The 19,540-nt window shown below is 35.4% G+C and overlaps 1 protein-coding gene across 1 annotated transcript in view; it reads left to right on the top strand.

The window, feature by feature from the left end:
• Positions 1 to 19,540, top strand: part of TMEFF2 (transmembrane protein with EGF like and two follistatin like domains 2) — a 230,517-nt gene that overhangs the window by 164,063 nt on the left and 46,914 nt on the right. Inside the window, exons 6-7 of the mRNA XM_019740775.2 lie at positions 18,550 to 18,698; positions 19,420 to 19,479. Of these exons, the coding sequence (XP_019596334.1) occupies positions 18,550 to 18,698; positions 19,420 to 19,479 (209 nt within the window). The remainder of the gene's footprint in view (positions 1 to 18,549; positions 18,699 to 19,419; positions 19,480 to 19,540) is intronic.

Raw genomic sequence — 19,540 nt, 5'->3', positions numbered from 1 at the left:
CCAACCAAATCCTACTTGACTTGCATTCCTTCTCTAGGAAGCTTTGACACTCCACCACACCCAAACTCGGTTAATCTCTGAGCCTTGCCCATACCTCTAAAACAGCACTCTGTAATTGATTTTTTGTCCATTGCTCTTAACTGTAATAGTGTCATATTCACCTTTGTATCCAAAAAACAGTGATGCCACATGTTAGATGTTCAGCGCAGATCTATTGAGTAAATGACTGAACCAAAATTCTTTTTGTAATTTTTCTTTTACAGCTTTCTGCCATATTGCTTTATTATTTTTCTTTAAATTAAAGTTTTATTGGAGTGACAATTATTAGTAAAGTTACATAGACTTCAAGTGTACAATTCTGTAATACATTATCTATATCTCATATTGTGTGTTCACCAACCAGAGTCAGTTCTCTTTCCATCACTATATATTAGACCCTGTTTACCCTCTTCAAAAGCCCCGCTCCCCCCTCCCTCCTTACCCTCTGGTAACCCCCTAAACTATTGTCTATGTCTATGAGTTTTTGTTCTTTCAGTTGTTCGTCTTGTTCTTTTGTTGTTTTCGATTTATATACCACATATCAGTGAAATTATACGGTTCTCTACTTTTTTTGTCTGACTTACTTCGCTTAGCATTATAATCTTAAGATCCATCCTTGTTGTCACAAATGGTCCTCTTTCATCTTTTCTTACCGCTGAATAGTATTCCATTGTGTATATATACCCCAATTTCTTTATCCATTCATCTATCAAAGGACATTTTGGTTGTTTCCATGTTTTGGCCACCGTAAAATAAGCTGCAATGAACATTGGAGCACACTTGTCTTTATGGATAAATGTTTTCAGATTTTTTGGGCAGATACCCAGGAGAGGGATTGCTGGTTCATATGGTAATTCTATTTGTAATTTTTTGAGGAACCTCCACACTGCCTTCCATAGAGGCTGCACCAATCTGCATTCCCACCAACAGTGAATGTTGCTTTATTATTACTGAGTTGAAAGATGTAATATTTGGTAATGTTAAAGAAAATGTAACTTAGTTTGTTTTTCCTTCCTCCAATTGAGGAAAGCACCTTTTGGATTTTGAATCTTATCCATTGGGTGAAATAGAGAAATTACCAATTTCACTGAACTTTTAATATCTGGCTAGTAAAAGAACAGTGACAGTATACAAAATTGTGAGATGGTCTTATGGGATCCTAGGTACAGTTCACCAGTTGACAGCAGGGCCTGAAACCAGGTGGGAGTATTAATGTTTCACAGTTCGTTTCAGTTGATGAGACATGGGATTAAAATATTAGTTATTTGATTGAATGCCTTATACAAATAGTTACAGAAGAGTTTTGGGTTACCGTGGTAAATCTGTAGTATTCAAAAAGATTCTAAGAGTAAATGACCCTTGACCAATCTAATCTAAATATGAATTGTTAACAAAGGTAGATATGTATTTACTAGTTAATTAGACTATGTTGAATGGAAATGGGAATCATCCCATTCAGTTTCCTGTAGCTCTTTGTATGTTTCCAATAACTTTTTAAACAGAGTTAAGTTAATTATATCATGCAATTAATGGAATTATGTAATATTCCATGCATAAGTTCTTTCTTATGATATGGCCTCTACTCCAAAATTCAGTACTCTCATCATTCTTCACTTAAAGCAGTCTTTAGAATTTATAGGTTAAAAAGTGGGTATCCTCCTATCTGACTGAAGGCATGGTATAGATATATTGGTCTATCTCTGTACAGAACTTATATTTAGCTAGCATTGATTTAAAATGTCTTGTCGTGTGAAACTTTTCATTATCTGTAACTGCAAGCATACACTGCAGTTAGGTTAGGCTGACATAGTGATTGCGTGAACTATGACCCTGTGTTATGGTATGAGACCACACCAATATATTGCGAAACTGGCATTATGCTTCAAAGAAAAGAGGATGGACCCTAGTCCCTCAAGCAACCTGACAGCTCTGGTTCCACTTTTCTGAATATGATACCAAGTAAAATGGTGCACCTTCTCACAGAAAGGAGCCATCTTCTAAATGTCAAATGTTTCGAGCTACTTAAGTTGCTTGCATATACGTTGTTTCCTGCATATACATTGTTATTTTAAAAAAAATATAGCATCCCTTTTACTTAGTGATGATTGTTTAAATAAGATTCCTTCACAGTATATTATATTTAATAATAAGCTTGTGCTTTCTTCTATTTAAAAACATTATCAAAAGGATAATCATTCTTTAGACTTTAAAAAACAGATCATAAATCGTGCAAGTTAGCCACAGTTTCAGTATTTAATCATAAATTCTCTCAATGGGGTGCACATATTGCATACTATATGTATAGCCAAATAGAACAAGTTCAGAATTAGCATCTAAAACCCTGTAACCATTTTAGTTTTTACCAGCCTGGCAAAAAAAAAAAAAAAAGAAAGAAACACAAAATAAACTTCTGTGACAGCCTCTAGAATGCCACTAAACCATTTTAATGTTCTCTCTGTCAACAAAAATATTCCAATGACAAGTCACAGCTATAATTTTTAGATTTTATTTTTATAAATCATTTTTATAAATAAAACTTTATATACGAACATATAGTACAATCCTTAATATTAACTCACCACCACCCTAGCAGCATGCTGTCTGCCCAAGCACAGCCTATGTGTCAGGAAGAACAGCATTGCCGCCGAAGAAATCATGCTAAGCAAAAGGAGGTATTGTCTGCTTTGCATTTGCTTGCCTTATAAACCATGTTTACTGCAGAACATACCCTATGCCTAGTAGTCTCCCAAAATCATAATCAAAATTAAAATAATGCCTGTGCAAACATGAAATCTTTATGCAATATTTATGCAAATTTTAACATGTCTTCTGATCCCAATTCATGATTTAGCAATAATTTCATACGCAATAAATTGATATACATTTTTCTCCTTGTTCTACCTAAGTTTTTGAACCTACAGAAAGCATTTTCAGCCAGTACGGGCCCAAGTTTATTCAGTTTTCAGTAGCTGCTGCAGCATCTTTGAAATTAAATAGATCTGTTGATACAAGTATAATTGGAACTCAAATTAGAATGATCAAATGATCAAATTACTTAAATTAGACACATACTAAATTGCTTAAAGATGAAGAAACTACTTGATTGGCAAAGGCTTACAGCAGACAGTAACCTTCAATCATTTTCTACCTCTGCAGTAAGCACTGACATGCACTTTGAAGGATAGTCACTGATCTTAACTTAAGGAAACCATAGCAAAGGTTGGCACAAATTTAATAATCATTAAAAGAAACAAGGCTGATTGAGTTTTCACTCTGAATAAGGAGATAAGGAGATTCTGACCGATGGGGAGTCTAAGCCATTTTGAGGACCACAATGAAAAAAAAAATAGCGAAAGTGTATAATATGGATTTCAATGCCAAAAATGTACATAGATAATGAGAAGGCTAATTGTATGCCCTTCATGTAGCCTAGGTCTGTCAATCTGTGGGGACCTTTATGATTCTTAGATTACTAAAGACCGATATCTGGAATACGAAATCATCAGCATGTTTAAAATAACCTAGTCTACCTAACAGGGATATTTGGCCCATATTTTGGTAAATTAATAACCAAATATCTAGTAACTTGTACATGGTAGGCACTCCATTTAGTCAGCCAATATTTATTTCACGTCCACTATGAGCTAAGCATTTACCAAAAAATTAATAAATATTTATCATGCATACGAATGAATAAATACTTTTCATGATAATTGAAGCAAAATAATAGGAATTTATCTAATTAACCGTATAATTAAAAACAAAGCTATGTCTAGATCACTGATATATAAGCATATTTTTAAGTCAGAAATCTATTCACTATTTACTCATTTATTCAGCAAATATTTTATTTGAGTGCCTTATTAGTGCCAGATATTGTTCTAGGCCTGAAGTATACAACAGTGAACAAAACAGATGAGGTCACTTTTTACATGTCGCGTATACTGAGGTGGAGAAAACAGACAATTTAGAAAATCAAGTATGTAATATAATCTCAGGATTCAGAGATGGAAGTGTGCTGATGTTGATAGAGTTGACAAGGAAAGCTTCTCTGAGAAGGTCTTATTTGTGCCATGCAAATATCTGATGTAAGAATATTCCAGGCAGAAGGAAGAGCAAGTGAAAAATCCTGGTGGCAGAAGCATGCATGGTATGTCCAGGGAGCAATAAAAAGTCCAGTGTGTTTGGAGCATGGAAAGGATGGAGAAGATTGACAAGAAATGAAAGTGGAGAGGTAGCAATGGGCCAGATCATGTAGGGCCTCATAAACCGTCGTAAGAACCATAGATTTTATTCTAAGGTCCATGGATAAGCCTTTGCTGGGTTTTGAGCAAAGGAATTATTTGATCTCATTTACATTTTAAAAGCATCACCCTAGCTGTGCTGTGAACTGACTCTAGGGAAGCAGAATAGAAGCAGGGAGAGAAACGCAGAAGCTCTTTCATTTCCCTGGTGATTTATACATATAGAGTCTATGTATACTCATCATTAGCTGTTTTTAGCATCTTAGTGTCCTAATTCTGGATTAGCCTCTGAATTTCTTTTCTATTATATATGTATCAGCGAAGAGAATTTTTAATTTGTGTACATTTTTACTAATTTTTCTATATTTTGTCATTTCAATTTTTTTCTCAATACAATATTTTGAATCTCCTATGATCCAAGACACTCTACAATCTACATGAGTATGAATATAAAGATAAAGTCATCCCAATTCTTTCTAGATAAGAATATATTTGAAATTATATTACTTTTGATTAGAATTTTACATTTTAAAAATAATTTTTCCTATTAGAAAAATCCCAAATTAGAGAAGAGACCAGTTCATGTATTTAGGAGTAGCATTTTATCAGGGAAAATATGAAAAACTCCAGCTCATGTTGAAGGGACCCCTGACTGATACCACATCTGGATGAGTAACGATAGCATCCTGTATAGCTCGCTGGTATTGGTCCCATCGTTACCTTGATACATGTCTGATAATGATCCCAGCAAGCTCCAAGTCTGCCTGCCTGACAACTGTCAAATCTCCATAGATCATTTATGAGTGAAAAAGGTATAGAATACATGCTAATCAGTGTCACAGAAAAAGTTATCACCCAGTGATTTTAAATTGTAATCTACTATAGGCTGATTTATTTAAATAGAATTTATTTTTATATGCCCATTTATAGTGTGGCAGTTAAAGATACTTATTTTGAAAATAAATAAAGAGCGATATGTGATAAGAAGAAATATTATTTGGACTTCAAAGAAATTATCATTTAGCATAAGATAGAAGACTGACAATTTATGAAATGGATGAATAGCCTTGGGAAGGATAAATCAAATCCCTAATATGCATTGTATATAATATATAGTTACAACAAAGTTAAAATAATGAAAATATTCCCGTTTCAGGTAATAACTTATGATAACATTAGTGTTTGTTATCAGCAGTAGCTTATTGGTTTAATTAAAATAATTTTTCCTCTTAGAAGTAATTCAAAACACTCTTTTGGAAAACATGTTGTGTTCCTATAGTGATCACCTACTTCACTAAAAGAAAAGTCCACACTTGACTGTACAGCTTTAAAAGCCTTCTGAGATGAAACCAAGAGCACGGCCATTTTGCATAGCCATGCTTAAGAATAGAAATGCAGACATTTTAATTAGAATAGAAAAAATAGCACCATTAACAAATAACTCTAGCATGAAAGATTAAATGAGAGCAAGAGAATCCGATGTGACTTTATGCATGTTGCTACGGACATTTATCTAAAATCTGTAAATTGAGTTTGTTTCTACTATGTTTGAAAGTACAAGTAGATTTATCTCTCATTTCATTTATATTGTTTCTGCATATAAATGATATATCATCTTTATAGATAATATGTTAAAAAGTGTTTTTCTACATTATTATCAAGAATTTTGAACCTTTCCATGTTCTAAATAGTAAGCTTCTATGCTAGCTGATAAGCTCCGTGAACATCAGGGAAATGTTTTTCCTAAGAACTTAGATTGTATACTTGAATTAAATATTTGGACAGATAGGAGACAATAAAGAGAGAGAGAAACGTACAGAAGAAGTGAAAGACAGATAACAAGGACTAGGAAAAATGTAGGAGTGAAACAAACTTATTTTTAATACTCCTCAGTACAAAGCTATTCTCTGATTTTACAAGAATTTGTAATATTTCTGGAAAATCAGATAAATAATGAATGTTTTTATATTTTGAAAGTTACATGGAATAAAAATACTGAAATCTATAGGACAATGCCAAATATCTCACCTTTAAAGTAGAATACACTGAAGATGTTATCTGTTAACAATTTCTTTTATCCAAAAGAACTGAAAGAGACATTCGTCTTCCTATACTTCCAAACACGGCAGAAAAGAAAAAAAAACTCAGGTTATAGATTTTAGATAAATATGCATGACAAATAATTTTTTTATCCACATTGGGTCAAAGTTTACTTGCATTTGATCAATTAGGTGAAGATGGAAAGGCAAGGTAGTTATGTTCAACCTAGAATGGATTAGACCAGTTTAGTACAAGATGAAGAATGAACTTTATGAGCAAGAGAAGCAACAGAACCTGTTATGCACCAAATATCATCCAAAGTTGTTTTCCATTTGTTCTCCACTTATACCTCAGATAACCTTTTGAGGTAGGTATTATTATGAGCTAGGAGTTATTTTCTACACTTTACATATACGTCAAGTCACTTGCAAAATTAGGATTGTAACTGAGGTCTATCATTCATTCAATAAGCATTTATTAGGTACAGATAATAGCCTGAGGCCCTAATTACAAGATCTACAGGTCCATGTTCTGCCCACTAAGCTGTGGAGATAGGTGACACATGGCAGGATAGAAAACAAGTAAGTAAGGCTACAGATGATGAAACAGCAAGCATCCTAGTAGAAGTAGAGGGAGCATTAGCCCCAGGAAGGATGCATTCTCAGATGCCAAAGACAATGGTGGAGCTCTGGACATTTAGGAATCACTGAGTAATTCACTGATTGGAGGGACATTAAGGAAATGTTGAAAAATCAAACAGAATTCTCATTTATTCATTCAACCATTATATGTAGAATGTCTACATGCAAAGCACTGTGTCTAGGGGTCAGAGAGAGGAGGGGAAAATGTCAAACCCATTTTGTAGAGTCTTTAGCAGAGAAGAAGCAACAAAGACCGTGAGGATGATAGGAAGACAAAGATGTGCTGGATAAATAGAAATAATTAATAATATGAGTATAAGGAAACAGTGTCAGAATGTTAGAGCTGACCACCCTACACATCATCTTATTGGGCCAGTTTGTCCTGCAGTATTTTGGAGCCAGAGATCTAGCAGCCAGAGAGCAACAGTGCTCAAACCAGACCCCACAGTCCTGACTCCTGGCGTGGAGTTCCTTCAATGGCCTGGCCTGACTTCCACGGTGGCTCTGGGTCCCAAACAGGATACATACACTGTCATTTCTAACATGAAACACTACATAAGAGTTTTGAATTATTATGTGCTATATAAATGAACACACAGGAGAGAGGTTAATAGAGGGAAGAGAATGAGAAATGATATTGTTAGGGAGGTCTCTTCAGTGGAGTAAAGGGTTCACAAGTCTCTTTGTACAAGTCACCATGGAAACCATCTGTTAAAATTCTACTCCTTAAAGTTCCAGTTCATGCATCACATCCTCTATGAAACCTTTCTAGACTCTCCCGGTGGAAGCCATTATTCCTTCTCAGTGCTCTCAGAACACATTGTTCATGCCAGCAGAGCCCAGCTTTGATGACACTGTCTTATGGATTCTTGTTTTTCTCATTTCATTGTGACATCTGTTGCCAGCTGGGATCACATGGGCCATGTTGGTGTCTCTGATGTTTAGTCCAAACACCTGGCACCAAGTAGGTACTCAACTACATGTATGGGATTAGACTAAATTAAATGAGATTCATAGTAAATGAAAATGTGTGTGCCTCAGAATTCTTAAAAAGGGGCAGGGGTGCCAGTAATAGCTGTAGCCCTCTGACACCTTTAGCAGGAGGACTTTACTGAGAGCTCAGAGCAGGCAGGCAATCAACATCCTTTCCCTTCTTACCCTTTAAAACTTAATATTTTTGAGAATGCTTGAAGCATTCTTCTTTCAAGGCAAAATGTTCAAACATTTCTACTTAAAGTCCTTCATCCCAAGGGCTTTAGAATAGCTCATGACTATTTCTGGCTGACAATACTGCCATATAGCCCTGTTTCAGAGCAGTCAGAACCCACCGGCAGTACTGCTGGAAATCAACACTGGCTTGGACCTGGAAACTGAAATGCCACCATGTGTTTGTGAGGTTAACATTTCAGTGGGCGAACAAGTAAGATGAGGAAAGAGAAAGACAGAGATGATTCCTTTCATATAATAAACTCTTCTTGAAAGTCACTTTTATATAGGCATAAACTCAATAGTGATTTACAAAGAAACATTTTATTCCACTGGAATTTCTCCATGCATGTATTGTGGTGTTTTTTTTCAAATTTGGTTTAAACAATTTAGAAATAAATTATCCAGACCTAAATCAATGAAAAATATATTTACCAAGCTTGGTAATTTAATTATTTTAAGCAAAAGGTCAAACCTAATATTTTTACTCTTAATTATATTTTGAAACTGTCAAAAATGATATAACACTTGTACATCCACCACCCAGTTTTAACAAATACAAACATTTTACCATATTTGCTTTTGAGCTTTTCTTAAGAAGCATAACATTACAGATAAAGTTAAGGCATCTTCATTCCTTCATAATATTTCCCACCTTCTCTTGTTGGGGTTAGGGTACAGAATCCCTGTGAATATGTTTGTTATATTTTTTTCATTCCAATAATGAAATTTATGATAGCATGTTATAATATATATTAAATATTATTTTAAATGCAAAGTTAAATTAAATTGAACCTAAAGTTAGTAAGTAAAAAATAAAGGATGATGTAATCATAAAGGGAGGTCATTTGATACAACTTTTAATTATGAATGGAATTAGTTCATGTCAGAATAATTTAATCAATGCTTTTCTGCCCAATTATAACAGCAGTTGACATCAGTCTGGGAAAAACATGTTATAAAATCACTGAAAATTAATTCCATAAGTAAATGTTACAAGTATACAAATGTCATCTTATTTTCCTACCTTTGTATCATACGATCAATAAAATTGATGAAAACTTGTTGGATATTTTGTTGTTCCCATGTATCACCCATCATTTATTCACCACATGTGTATACACACACACACACACACACACACACACACACACACACACACACTTACTTATTTACTTACTGCTTATCAAGCTCCATGAGAGCCAAGGAATAAAGGAAAACATTAAGTCTTAAGCTGACATTATGTCATAAACGGAGATACGCCAGATCATCAAGTGAGACTACTTTTTTCTCTGAAAAGAATTATCATGAATGTCCTTATAGAAAAATAAGTAAAAATTAAACAAGCAAATGAAAACCACCTGATGGATGATATTTCAATATATAATATATATTGAATTAATGGATGATATTTCCAAACTAGCAATGTTACCACAATGCAGAGCTATTTTTCATCTACTGTTTCTTATTTATCTCGTGAATAAAATCCCAGGATATGATGTTAAATTGCAGCTTTGTAGCAAATCTAGACTGGAATGATGTTCATTCAAACTGGCCTATTTACTCCTGAAAAGTCCTTTGTCCAATGAAAGCATACCAGAAGGCCAGTTTGTAAAATATGAACACGAAAGCACCCCACTGGCTGAAGTGGGTGTGGGATTCCTGCAGCTGGGCCCAGAGAAAAGTACTGAAACACTCAACATGATTGTGACAGAAGGAGTGAGTGGAAATTGCGTCTATCACGTTATTCAAATGCAATCTCCCCCCCAATTTCATTGTATTGTTTTTCCTCCCAACTATTTATTCTGGGGTTTTCATGCTCTCTGACTTTGTTGTGTATTAAGACCCATCTAGTCAAAGCGACCACACTTCTTAGTAATCAGAGTCACCCTTGGTTATTGAAAATGTTTTCCAGCTTAATGAGCAAGAGCATACACATGCTAATGAGGGATTTTTGCTTCAAGATACTTTTTAAAAATGTATATGAGGAAGAATTGTTTACTTTGATTATTTTAAGATGTAAACGCAGCTGCTTCAAAAAGGAAAAGAATAATTCTGAGAAAAATGCATCTGTGATACATGGAAATGGATCATGACTTAAATCCTGCTTCCACCATAGCACATAGGCTGAAGAGGGGCTGCCTTGGAGGGATCCTTATTTGTTCTCAAAGGCAGTGAGAATTAATAAATATCTGCCGCTACAGTCATCTTCAGTCAGCCCGGGAATCAGGCAGGGTATGCATTAATACAAGGACTAATTCTCTCTAAACTGCAGTTCAGGGTGCTTACATGATATCATCATTGTGATAGAACACTGTTTACCCCTGTCCGAGTAGCAAAGAAAGAAAACTCTCCTGTCCAGGAGAGGAAAGCAGGCCTTCCTGCATCCCACACAGCTGCCTCCTTGAGCCTGCCTGCTCCTCTCGTGATTTTCCAATTTGGAACAAAACGCAGGTCAGGAACAAAGCAGGAAAGGGTAGAGCAGGAAGTGCATGCTGGTGACATGTTTGCCTTAGTGCTTCGCTGTAATATGTTTTAAGTATCAGGTCACTAAGGCCTATTGAGCCTTCCTTTTCTTCCTTTAGTGTGAATGCCTCACTCCTGGGCTTTTCATGCTCGTCCCTCGTCCCTCTTGCTGATGGTGATAGCCTGGTGACTGGTCCCTCTGCCTGCACTCCACTACAGGCGTAATCTTCCTAAAGCACCCCTTTCATCATGTTGACCTTCTCATCACCCCATGCTCAAAAAGCTTTCAGGGCTCCCCACTGCATAGAAGATAAAGGCCACTCCTTGGACTGGAATGGAGGCCCTTTACAATCTGTATCGAGTGTTATATTCCACCTCTTTCATTGCGAAGAGCTGATTCCAGTCAGACTGATCTATTCGCGGTCCCCCTAGCATCCAATGCAGTGTCTGCCTCTACACATTTCCCCCAAGTCATTCACCACCATTCTGTTAAATCCTACCCATCTTTTAAGATAGTTGGGTCTCCACCTTTTTCTCTCTATCTTGTGAGCATGAAACCTGGGAGTCATATGGAAGTTGGGCTAAGTGCCTGGCACTGGGGGAGCCCTCCATAGTCTGGTCTTCTTTCTCACCACTCTATCTTGGTTTTACTTGGTGAATCAATCGTGTTGACTGCTCCAGCATTCATGTTTTTGGATCAGTGCATTTAATCATCTGTCCCTGTTACCACACACATATCACTTGTGGCAAGTGAAGGAAAGCCTTTTTGTGCATGTAACTGAAGCATGTATATTAAACACTATTAAACTCCTTATAATGGAATGAAGGGGAGAGAAAAAGGGTGTGTGGCTGGAGCCAGAGTAGCTGAGATTTCTCAGTAGACTATGCAAGCTACCTGCCTCAGAAAGAACTATTGAACTTGCTTAAAATGCTGATTTCTGAGTCCCACCCCAGACATATTGCATCAGAATTTCATGGTGAATCATACACTAAATTTGGAATATCTTATAATCTTAGAGGATCAGAACGAGTATTTACTATAATTACAACTCACATAACTGCCCATCAGAATCACCTGCAGCATTTTGATAACCACAGTTACACTGGCCTTACAGCAGAGCTCCTCAGTGAGAATTTCTAGGTTGGGGTTCTCGGTTGCAATATTCCAGAGAGTTTGATCTGCATCCGGGATTGGAAACTACTCGGCCAAAAGTTACTAATGAACAATATTTACTGGGTAATTACAACTTCTCAGAAATTTTGTTAAGCATTTTGTGTGCATTATTTCATTTAATACCTACAATCCTAAATTAGGATCCCCATTTTCACAGACTCAGGGAACTTACGTAACTATTCCAATGCCACACAGCTAATAAATGATCAAACCTCAATTAAACACAGGGCTGATACCAAATTCCAAGCTCTAATCATATTCCCCATTGACCTTTTTACTATATTAGACATCATTTCAATACATGGCCATCAGTTTCTTTCCCAGGAATTGTTCCCCTGTTTCATATGTGATTCTGTTGTTAAAAGTTCTAGCACCACTCAGCTCAGCTTCCCTTCTTTCAGATACCTGGTGACTGGCTATTTATCGTCCTAAGCTTTTTTCCAATAGTCCCAAGAAGTTTTCATCTAATAGGCCAATTTCTGTGCTTTACCTCCTTACAAAGAGATAGATATTAATGGCAACTAAGCTTTTTCCATATACAAGATAAGCTTAGCCCCCTTGGAAAACTTCACTGCAGTCCTGGGTTACATGTCTGGAGGAGGGCATTGTTCCTTCCACCTAGGTTTAAGAAATAAAAGGACGGTCCTTCTAAAAGAAAAAGTATTGGCCCAAGGTCACATAATGTCACCTGAATAACAATATAGTAGACATACTAGTCTTACCTCTTAGTCAATGCTTTTTCACACTTTGTATAGAGGGTGTTAGTTTCCAGTGAATTTTCACATCTTATTTTTTCCCTCACAACTCACAGTCCTGAATGATAGTTTCTTTACACTAAAATATTTATAATCAAGTTCCAGCAAAAGGAGTGACATGAGACTTAATGAGTAAATGGGCTTTAAGTATCACAAGAGTCTTGAATGAAAGGTACACACTTTTTTTTTTTTTACTGTTATTAGTAATATAATGCAGTTCATCCATTATAGTTCTGATGGAGAATGCAGACGGCGGCTCTGACCTCATTTACTGGCCAAGCCAGAAGGGGTCTGCATAACAGCCCCAGAGACAGACAGGCCCCAGGGAATCAAACTAGTCAAGGTCCAAAACAAGCCAGAAAGCCAACCTCACTGCAGTGTAAGTGGGTGCTTTAAAACTGATTATGAATGTTGTGTAGTCAAAATTCAAAATGGACACCCAGTCAAGGACCTTGGGAGAAGAATAAGTGACAGGCATATTAGATTAAACAAAATCTAGTGAAATTAGAGGGTAGCTACATACCAGACACATGAATAAGTAATTTGCTACCTGGCAGCATTATCATCCTCACTCTCTGGCAGACAGGAGGCAGTCCTACATACAGAGGTAAGGCTTAACTCATTGAAGGACATCTTGGAAGAGCCATCTGAAGAGGCCGGGAACTAAATGAATGTCAAACCATCCCCCCCCCAAAAAAAAAAAAATATGCATGAGATAATTATAAATGTATCTGAGTTGTCTTAGACATCACCTTTACTTCCTATAATTTAGGTTTTGCACTCCATCAAGCGGTTTTTGAAAATTATTGGATATTTGTCTTCTTTCTTATAATTCAGAGAGTTAAGGTTTTCAGTTATTGTTAATTTTCTTTGAAGGATTTTAGAAGGCAGTGTTTCCACATAGGGACCTCTGGAATTATTATTTTCAAGTAAGGCTGTTTCTTTTTCTTTGTAGACTAGAAGAAAAGAAATCTATGTAATCGCAGTGCCAAAATGTCAAAAGACTGAGATAGGTTGAAAAAAGAAGAAACGAAAACACGAAAAAAAAAAGAAAATCCTTAAAGACATCCATGTGGTCCTCAGCCTAACAAATCCTTGGCTCACATGAAATACTTGTGACATGCTGTAATTAACTAGTTACTCTCAGAATGAATAATAATGCAATTATTTGCCAAAGGCAGTGAAGAAGGGATAGTTTATGTTTTAAAAATGTCTGCCCCTTATTTCTGTAGAAAGAAAAACCCTGGGCTAATTTACATAAGTTGCTAAAGTGCAGAGTAACTTGCAATTTCACCATCACACTATGATAATTCTGTAACCTTTTTATCAGAGCCTTGTATTTTCCAGTGGTTTAAAGTGGCAATAAACTAAGTCACTACTATGTTTAAATTATATTGACTCCCTAAAACTGCACCCAAGTACCACAAAATGTAATAGCCTGGCTGGTGAAAATATCTCCTTTTCACAATTGGATCTCAGTGTCATTGAGACCAGTAAGGGGCAGTGCTCTATTTCCTTTGTGTAGACACAAATAAAAGGAGGAAGGTGAACCTTAGTTCTTCAAGGGCCTTCTCCTTCCTTAGAGATTCCATGTGCCAAGTAGTACAAAGTTGTGAGGTAAAAGTTTATATGAACATGTGACTGGTTCTCTGTCCGGTGTGTTAATGTCTAGAACAATGACTGTTTTCTTTAACTCCTACCAACCCATCCTGCCATTCTCTCAGTTACTAATTCAATAAGTATTTACTGGAGACATCCTACAATGTGTTGTCCTAGGTACCACGAAATCAAAGATGAAAAAGATAACAATGCCCTTGAGAAGGTTGCAGAAGTAAAAATATAAACTTGTAAATCGGCATATAAACTATGCAGTAAGCGCCACCACAGAACCCACTCTCAACACACACAGACACAGATTTATTCACTCTTACAAACACATAATGAATATGAACTTCTAATAATACCAGACCCTTTAAAAAGTTCTGAAGCAGAGAGTTGGAAAGATTTAGTGCTAAAACTTTCCAATTTTATCATTTCAGTAGAGCAATTGGAGTGTGTATTTTTGTGTATGTGTGTGTCTGTCTAAATGTGTGTTTTTACGTGAAGCCAACTTTATATAGAGTTTTGTTAAGGATAAAATATTCTGAACAATCTGTGCCTCAAATTGTCAGATTAGTTACTTATTCTAACACCAGATATTAGTTCAGATTGTCTTAAAATGAATATTCACTGATATATCACTATGACACTAAAAAGCCTAGATCACTTGTCTGAGAAGACAGAAACTAAGAGTCAATGTGACTTAAATTCATAAAATCATGATAAATAGTCCAACAGTAGAAATAGCACTGCTTTTTAATTCCCATTCATCCGAAGTATTCATTTAATAGCAGGAATTTGGGTCTGTCTTGTTTTTCATTGTACTGAACAATAGGTAGAACTGTATAGGCTCTGGAATCAGACTGCCTATATTTGAAATTAGGTTATTCTGTACAATTTGTGTGACTTCCCCAAGCCTCAATTTTCTTACCTGTAAGATGAAGATAGTAATAGTTGCTACCTCATAGACACAGAAGGATGAAAAGAGTTATAAAATAAAGCATATAGCACTGGGACATGTATTACCATTAAGTAGGGCAGTATTATTATCATTGTCTTGAAATTCAATTGAATATTCATTTGATCTCAATGAGGACACTTAATGTTTGCCAAGAAAATTACCTAGCTACCCTATATCTGTTTTTATGGCAGTATAGGGATGATCATTTATGTTAATTGTATCCTTTCTTTAAGAATATAAAATCATATTACTGCATTCATTCACTTAATTTGTTTTCCTATTGACCATATAGTTATTGAAAGCTTAGTGTGTGCAAGGTATTAGGTAGGGCAGGGAACACAAAAATAATTTATCCATGACCAATAGAGGTCAAGATGAACTTAGAGTTTCAGAACATGGCCCTGAAATCTTGCCTGGTTTTTTAACTAATTAAGCTTAATACACTGAGGTACAAAAAAAAATAGAGTAAATCATGATCATATAATCAGAGTTCATTGGTCTAACATAAACATAGGAATGGTAGGTCCTTGGTAAGCCAGTCATAACCTACATCTTTCCCTGGGCTACCTAGTTTTCAAGTCATTCAGCCAATTGTTGAAGTTTCTTCCACTTATTCAAAGAAAAATATTCTCCAGAGATTTCCAGTTTCCAATGGTTGGTAACTGGAAATAAGCAAAAATTTTCGTTGTACTCTTGCATTTATTTAATGTATGCAAGGCCTTAAAGGAGGAGGAAAGAGAGATATAATGACAGTATACAGCAGAGCAAAAGATAAATATAATCCATGCTTTCATGAAGCTTATATCCCAACAAAACTACTTTACTTTCACCTTAAGGAATCGAGGTCCTCCTTTTCAAATGAAGAAAATAAAAAATGCCACGTGTCTATACTTTTTTCCTCGCCACTCTCTAAAGGTTTGATTAGAGGCAGCAAGAGTCAGGGATTTCCAAAGGGGAAACAGACCTTCAAAGGAGGCCCTGAGAGAACAATGCTAGAAAAGGAAAGGGAAGATATTGGCAGCAGAAAACCTGTGAAACTAAGATCATATTAAACAAACAAACAAAAAAAGCCAACTGGAAAACAAGGATCTTATAAGAATTCGTAAACAATTGTTTAATTCGATGCTATGGCTTAATTAAGTGAATTTTTCACTTGAATTTAGCCAATTGAATCTAGCCAATTCGTTTGATCCACATTTTCTCTTTTCATTTCTACTCTTTATTTCACCATTTTGTATGCTATCAGAAGGACTTCTGAACTTCCAGTCTTTTTTTTTTTTTTTTTTTTTTGGTCAGGATGATGTATGGTGTACATCTCTGAATTTCTTTGGATTTAATTTGGAGGTACCTGCAAAGCCCTTGATATCTTACATAATTTACTGATAGATTTAAGAACACATCTTTCTCTCTGTTCTTCTGCTGCTAACAGATAATTATTTCAGTGTGTTTCAAGGAGCTACTCCCTAGAGTCTAACACAACAGTCAAAATCTAAACTGCCTTGAAGGTAAATGTCAGTCCCCCCCTTCTTTATTTACTACAAGTGGTTCAAGAGAAAAGCCTGATCTACAGTCACTTCTCCAAATCCACTGTGAAAAGGACCAGAAGCTCTTTGAATTTGTAGGAAGCTCCTGATGTCAGATTTTTTCAGATGCCTGGAATCAGCCAAGGTAGCAATGTCGTGATCCTAGTAGCTGTTGTAACATGGCAACATCACAGCCAAAGTAGAAATACCACTCCTCAATGACTTAAGTATTGAGAGATAGTTACCATCTATCTGAGCTATTTGTTCATAAATAGGTGAGAGTAAAAATAACCAAGAGATCCTAAAGCAGTTCTCTTACCAAAAAAAGAAAGAAAAAGAAAAAGAAGTGCATTAGCACATTTTTTTTTTTGCCAGCCTTTTTAACAGAGGTCTAGCTAATTCTGACACAGATGGTCTAAGGACTACACTCTGAGAAGCACTGGTGTGTAGACAAACCCTCTCTCACTCAATCAACAAACGGATCAAGCAGTGATTCCCAGGAAGAGAGACTGGTGCCAGGCTGACTACTTGAGAATACAGAATTCTAGGCTTTGCCCCCAGATTTACTGGGGCCCCAAAACCTGTTTACAAATCAGTATATTTAAAAATTTGCCAGAAAATTCTAATACACATTCCATGGCAAGAGGAAAGGGATTGTATTTCACTTGAACACATCTATGGGGCTCTTCATTCAATGGTTTACTAGCTCTCTGACCTTATGTAATATTATTGGCCTGTATTATTATTGCTGTTGGGAAGAATAAATAAAGTCATGCATGTTAAGAACACAGCCTGTAGTAAGCTGGTTATTACTGCTATCATTATAGTACATGTGCAGCTCTAAAGAAAATATATAGAAATAAATGTGTGGTTCACCACTTTGAGAATCAATCTATTTAGAAAAATAATAGAAAAATAATATACTATTAATACAAATTGAAAAGATGAGTTTATATTCTAAGGCAGTAACATATTTGCACACGCACAAAAACAGCACAATATTCTGAGTAACAAAGTAGATTGTAAAGTACAGATAATTATAACATAAGAGCATAGAAAAAAATCATTAAAAGTTTCCTTTGAAATGTCTAATTCTTCTAATTCAGGTGACCTAACTCTCATTAATTCATCTAATTTTTATTTATATTAAGAAACATATTAAAATCATGAGCAATAATCAACTTATTATTTAAAACTGGAAATAGAAAAAGAGTAGTATATCTGAGAAAGAGCCATTGAAGAGGCTACTAGGGGCCCACAAAACCCCTGAAATTATTTACACAGAGTTGTTTATTTAAGATCCATACCTTTCATTTTATTCTCAAAGGGTTTGGTACCTCCCCGCACCCCGAAATGTTAAGGACCACTGAAGGTTCCTGTTTAGCACATTTTATGCACGTCCGCATGTATGCTGAAGAAATTTAACTTCTGATTACATTCCAAATAGTCTCCTTATTTACTTTCTGTTAAATATCCTCTGAATCATTTTCCTCAAGCTTTCACCATTCAAATTTCCTGAGAAAAGAACTAACACTGTAAGATTTCATTTAAGGAAATTGTAAAGCAGAGTTTCATGGCTACTTCAGCCTATTCAAATTCTGCAGGCATCAGCACGGAAGTTTATGTATGTGTTTTAAAAGTTCCAATGGCAGAGATTAACTGATGATTATTTTCTGAGTTTTCTCTTTTTATTTTTTATCCACTGCTCAGTCTTTTGAATTATTTTCCATTCTGTGTTTCTTTTCATCTCAAGTAGAAAACCGAAGGAACTTCCCTGGAAGAAAACAATTCAGTTTTGCCAACTTGTACTTTGCCTACCTAGCAATTCTTCCACTTTGTGTTTTATTTATAATGTAACGACACTATTGATGTGACATATTTTTATTTCTCTCTTCCTTTAGGTGTGTGTGCAACATTGACTGTTCTCAAACCAACTTCAATCCCCTCTGTGCTTCTGATGGGAAATCTTATGATAATGCATGTCAGATCAAAGAAGCATCATGTCAGAAACAGGAGAAAATTGAAGTCATGTCGTTGGGCCGATGTCAAGGTAATGTTCATATCAAAATTCATTTCAAATAATGTTTTTAGTCTTTGTGTAGAAGAGAAAAGTGCAGATAACTTCTTATTTGGCAGCTATTTCATTTCCAAAAGGCAGTTTTGATTTATAAAGGATAGTAGAGTCTACTGTAGAATTTGTGTAGATTAAAGGAATTTGAGGGCCTATTGGCAACAGGCCATATCTTTTTCTATATAATGGGACTGTATCTTCACAATGCCATAAACACAGAAGCCAATATTCAGAAGATAGAAGACATTCTCCTTGCAGAGGGAAAAAGAAGGTCAAAATCATTTTAGCAAGGAATCTAAGGATTTATTACACAACCTTGAAATTAAAAGTAAATCATACCATTTTATGTATTGAGTCAGAAATATTTTAAGTACATTTTTTAAAAGCAGGATGTACCAGAATTTTCTATTTTGTTTCTTGTGCAGAAATATTCTCTTGGTTTTTGACTTGTTATTTCTTTATCTAACTTATCTTAGTTATAATTATAAACATTCTCTTTGCCCTAAACTTTTGAAAACTGGTATCATTCTATTATTCAAACTGAAATTGACATTGTAAATCTGTCTTTGTATAGAGGTTGCTTAGAACTATATTGTAAAAATTCCTTAATTACAATGAAGACACTGTTGGAGGGGTAATATGTTTGACATTAGATATTAAGAAATAGTTCATCAATCTTTATTGTTAATTTTTAACACAGATAACACAACTACAACTACTAAATCTGAAGATGGGCATTATGCAAGAACAGATTATGCAGGTATGTCATATTTTCTACTACAAAATATGAGCACTTCTATAGAATAGTCCTAAGGATTCAT

The sequence above is a fragment of the Rhinolophus sinicus genome, chromosome 17, assembly GCF_057876585.1.
Source record: "Rhinolophus sinicus isolate RSI-liver-muscle chromosome 17, RSI-T2T, whole genome shotgun sequence".
Classification (NCBI taxonomy): domain Eukaryota; kingdom Metazoa; phylum Chordata; class Mammalia; order Chiroptera; family Rhinolophidae; genus Rhinolophus; species Rhinolophus sinicus.
Note: the sequence above shows the minus strand (reverse complement) of the source record. Positions and strands in the feature narration are given on the sequence as shown.